This window comes from Microcebus murinus, chromosome 10 (genome assembly GCF_040939455.1).
Source record: "Microcebus murinus isolate Inina chromosome 10, M.murinus_Inina_mat1.0, whole genome shotgun sequence".
Classification (NCBI taxonomy): Eukaryota; Metazoa; Chordata; class Mammalia; order Primates; family Cheirogaleidae; genus Microcebus; species Microcebus murinus.
In genome coordinates this window covers 59448679-59453886 of record NC_134113.1, presented here as the reverse complement: position 1 = coordinate 59453886, position 5208 = coordinate 59448679, and the positions used below count along the sequence as shown (strand labels likewise).

General features: G+C 36.7%; 1 protein-coding gene across 1 annotated transcript; it reads left to right on the top strand.

Moving 5' to 3' along the window:
- Window positions 1-3836: 3836 nt before the first annotated feature.
- On the top strand, window positions 3837-4778 carry LOC142873440 (olfactory receptor 10C1-like). The gene has a single exon (XM_076007842.1). The coding sequence runs from the start codon at window positions 3837-3839 to the stop codon at window positions 4776-4778; it is 942 nt and encodes a 313-aa protein (XP_075863957.1).
- Window positions 4779-5208: the final 430 nt, after the last annotated feature.

Genomic DNA, 5208 nt, shown 5'->3' with positions numbered 1-5208 from the left:
CTTGTCCGCTGTATGCTCGTCTTCTTGCTTCTTTCCTCTAATTTCTGCTAGAATCTGTCTTTTCTGCAGAGAGACTCTGTTTGGTGGTGTTATTCATCCGCCATCTTGCTCCACCCCCTCACAACTCTTTCAAAGAGTTGTTATAAAACTTAAATTTTGTTATAAAACCTAAATTGTCATACATGTATCTAACAAATGGCAAGCACTAAAATATTAGCTGCTATTATTAAATTATCAAAACTATTTAAATATTAGTTATATTATTAATGCTATTATTATCATAAAGATGAGCTGAATACTGTTACAAGTGATGGGCAAATTTAAACTCTAACGAAAAATACTTTGTAATAAAAGTACAATAAATCTTTATCTCAAATCAAATATTATAAGGACAAGGTCTTAATATTATAAACATGTTTATTTGAAATTGTTCTGAAACCACCCTTTTCAATAAAGGGGTACAAGACAAGAACTGTGGTAAAGGCCTAAACTTTACAAAGACACAGGTATAGCTGTCCCTTACTTTGCTTTCCTATAATTGTTAATCAGGAGTCACTTACCTGATGGTCATAAAGATTTTTAACTTTCTTTGTAGATAGCATCACATTTTCAAGACCTAAAGGTAGTTTCTGAGATATCTTCCAGGTCCCACATTCCACTGAATTGGCTGACCAATCCAGACCAGCAGCCCATCCCAAGAAACTGATTCAACTGGAATTGTGACCCCAACCCAGAAACAAATTCAACACATTTTGTCCCAATTGCCTAATCCTTTGCTCACCAAACAGTCTTTAAAAACCTTGTATCCCAAATTCTCAGGAAGGTGGATTTGAGGAATTCCTCCCATCTCCCCTCTTAGTGCACAGTGGAATTAAATTACTGCTGTAACACCTGCTGTCTCAGTGCATTGGCTTCTTCTTGGGCAGCAGGCAATGAACCTGGTTGGGTGATAATAGTTCTACCACAAAACACTCATTGATGTTTTAAATTAAAATTTTAATTAAAAATTAAGTTTATAACATTTTATTTCCAAAATGTGGGAATGAAAAGCTGTATGTTAGGTGGCTTCTTCATATCAGCTGTTAAATAGGCTCATGGTTCTTCCATCTTAAAAACATAGTGAACCACAATAATGAATAATCTTGTCTTGTCCTTTCTTTTTCTCTTGCTATTACGCTTTTTCATGCCTTTCATGGTCAGATCTCTCCAACATGTTGCTTCTATTTGTTTTATTCATTTTTATAAATTCAGTTTACTCAAAAACAACTTAAATCTGGTTTGTGCTCTTCTTTCTCCTTAACTTTTTTTTCTGAAGTCATCAATGGCCAATGTGGAGCTAAAAATCAATAGATAATTAGAAGTTCTTTTCTTTTCACCACTTCTCAGAAATGTTTGGCACAGTTGATCACCCCCTTCTTAAACATTCTCTTTTCTTGCCTTAAAAAATACTACACTACCAAGACGTACCCTTTCATCTCAAGTTGTTTTTTTTTTTTTCCAAACAAATTCTCCTAGAGAAAGATGTGAGATTTCATCATGAGATCTGGGGTTCACATTTTGTTCATTTTGTTGTTATTGATGGTAGTGCTCAAACTCATCTGGCTATTCTCTCACCAAACATTGTTGTAACTTACCCAGTTGCTCAGGCTAAAAGCAGATCTGAGGCAGCATGGGAGAGGACTTTTGACTTTTCTCTCTTTAATATCCCACATCCAATCATGTATCCAGGTTATTTTTAAATATCATCCTCTGATTTTAGAACCAGATTGAGAAATAGACACAATACAGAGTCCAGGTGGGGATTAAAGTATAGAAACATTAATAACTTTTGTTGTTTTGTAGGTATTTTACTATTAAAAAATCAAAGAAATATAGCTATGTACTTAGCCTAAATCTAAAGCTTTGTGGGGAGGGTTTGCAAAATATCACTGATCATGCACAGTGCGATCTTTTGCTGCAGTGTTTCAGGGATGCCATGCCATCAAACAGGACACATGTCTTTCTTCATTCCATTCTCAATGTGGTAAATTCATTGCAGCAGTGCCGCCATGCTGACTGGAGAGCACTGTCCCCCAAAATACAAAGCTTTACTTCTCTGAGGCAGCATGAGAAGTTAAAAAAGTAATTTTTCCTATAAGCATTTTATTAAAAGGGAGAGGTACTGTCTAAAACTCCCATCTTCTGGTTTTGCAAGGGAATTGTGGAAGAAGGAAAAAGCAACTCTAAAACAATAGCTTCAAAACTGATCTGTCAACCTCCATTTTTACTCCCCTTTTTACCTTCCCCAATGAATTTGCCATATTGATCCAACAGAATAAAGAAGATGTGTTCTGACTGAAGCAATGGGGATCATTGAGAATGAACAAGCTTTTTATTTCTTGAGGACAGTACAAGGAAAATAAACCCTTAAAGAATATTTTTCATAACTTATTTTGATTAATTCTGTTGGAAATTTGGAATTGTCCTCACCAAGCCTATTTTTCAATGCTTCTAACAATTGAATTATAAATGGTGAATAAAGTGAATGCTACTTGTGGGGTTTATGGAGTCAACTATGAGCCCTGCACTGTACCTACCAGTATCACAAAGATCTGAGTTGTCCTTATCCATTTGAGAAGCTTAAGAAAGATTACTATGGCAAACATCCATAAAGTTTAATAATTATTTCAATTTCATAATGGGTACAAACTAGAAACTTTTAGTTTATTCATTGAAACTTAAGTGTTGTGACTGATAGCAATAGATTATTTCTGGAAATAAATTTAAAAAATTAAAAGCAAATTGCACATTGAACATTCATTTTTCTTGTTTTAAATATTTAATTCTTTCTTTTATTTCAGTATATTACAGGGGTATAAATGTTTAGGTTACATATATTGCCTTTGCCCCACCTGAGTCAGAGCTACAAGCTTGTCCATCCCCCAGATGGTGTGCACCGCACCCATTAGGTGTGAATATACCCATCCTCTCCACCTCCCTCCCACCTGTCTGATACCCAATGAATCTTTTCTTTAAAAAAAAATATATTCCTCTTGAGACAAATCTGTGTGTGATTAAGCTGTGTGTGGATGAAATCCCTATGGTCTCTACTAAGAATAAAAACACTGCCTATTCTATCACCGTGTTATAACTTGGAATTGTAGGAAGTCTAGGAGCCCAAGAAGGAAAATAGTTTACCTTGTGGTTCTAGGTATGTTCTCCTATGCATAATTGCCTGTAAAATTGCATAGAGGTTATGGAAAGGAGATTGTGTTGGTTTTGGTTCCCTTGTATCTTAACTTCCTAATCATTGGCTTATTCTGTTCAAATCGAAGTAAGTAAAAATATGTATATAAATGTATAGATAAATGGTTGGAAATGTACTCCTTTTTAAATCCCTAAGTGTATCTTTGAGGAGGATTATAGAATTTAGAAGATCAAAATATAGCACCTTTATATTTTACTCTATAGATGTAGTTTATATGTGAATACTTCATAATTCTAATATCTTTATATAATACATAACAACTTGTGGATATAATTAAAATGGTGATAAGACAAAACCAAAAAATCTCAGCATGTGTTTTTTAAAAACCATGGTTTTCTCTAAATGTCTGTGAAAATAGCTTAAGATCCACAACTCAAAATCAGGAAGGAAAATGTATCTCATTTAATTGATTACTTATTTAGAAAGATTTCACAGAAGAAATCCAGGTGTCTAGGTACCCGTCTCAGACCACCGATTCTAGGAGAGCTCCTTTGCTATAGTTTGATAGAGAGCTGTGTTAGGTGGCTGGATTCCAAGGTATTATCTTCCTTCTTTGTTGTCTTCACAGATGTCTAGCTCTGAGCCCATAATGGGTGGAAACCAGTCCCTCTGCACCAAATTCACATTTGTGGCTTTTTCCTCTCTAGCAGAATTGCAACCAGTACTCTTCATTGTGTTCTTAATCATCTACTTATTTACCGTGGGAGGAAACCTCATTATCATCTGCCTGATCTGGGTCGCCCCTTCTCTGCATACTCCCATGTATTTCTTCCTAGTGAACCTCTCCTTTTTGGAGATGTGCTATATCACCAGTGTGGTGCCTCAGATGCTGGTGCACCTGCTGGTCGAGACCAAGACTATAAGCGTGATAGGGTGTGCAGCCCAGATGTACATATTTACCATCTTGGGACTGACAGAATGCTGCCTGCTGGCAGCCATGGCCTATGACCGCTTTGTAGCTATTTGTTGTCCACTTCATTATGCTCTCCTGATGAGCCCCCATGTGTGTTTGAAATTGGCTGCAGCATCTTGGGTCACCGGGGTGGTGGTAGAGTCAGCCCAGACCACCTGGATCTTCACTCTGCCCTTCTGTGGCACAGGAAAGATTCAACACTTTTTTTGTGATATCATGCCTGTAGTGAAACTGGCTTGTGTGGATACCTCCCAGAATGAGATTGTGTTGTTTGCTATTTCTGTGATCTTCATTATGAGTCCCTGTTTCCTCATTCTGTCCTCATACATGCGCATTCTTGTGACCATCTTGAGAATCCCTTCAGCAGCCGGCAGACGCAAAGCCTTCTCCACTTGTTCTTCTCATATCCTAGTTGTTTCTCTGTTCTATGGCACCGCCTTGTTCACTTATCTGCAACCTAAGACTGCACACACTCCAGAAACAGACAAAGCAACTGCACTCATGTACACAGTGGTCACACCTGCCCTGAATCCTGTTATCTATACCTTGAGGAACAAGGAAGTGAAGGAAGCTTTGCAAAGGGTAACACAAAGGAACCCTCTTAGACAAGTGGCCTAAACCAGCCATAGTAGCTGAAACTTATGCTACTGTATAGAGAGGTTAACCAAGACTTTATCATTCCTCTATCAGTATATCTTATATTAAACCATTTATAGCTGACAACCAGGAAGCACTTAGATTTACACTACATTTTTCCATGCTCATAAGCAAAAGGGCACTATACAATAGGAGCATTCAATGGTGTCATCATTCATTTATTCAACAATATTTACTAAGCATCTCTTTCATTGTGCCCACTATTTTTTCCTTCTCCAGTGGTGTGAAACTTCAGTATGTTTCACACCAATTTCCTGAAGAAAATGATATATTCTTCTTGAGAAAAAAATGAATGGGAAATAGTACAGTTTTGCTATAAAATATAAGCTGTTAGAATTTAAATTCACAGGTAGACTATGCTCCTTTAATCACTCTGCTTTTGATACATCTT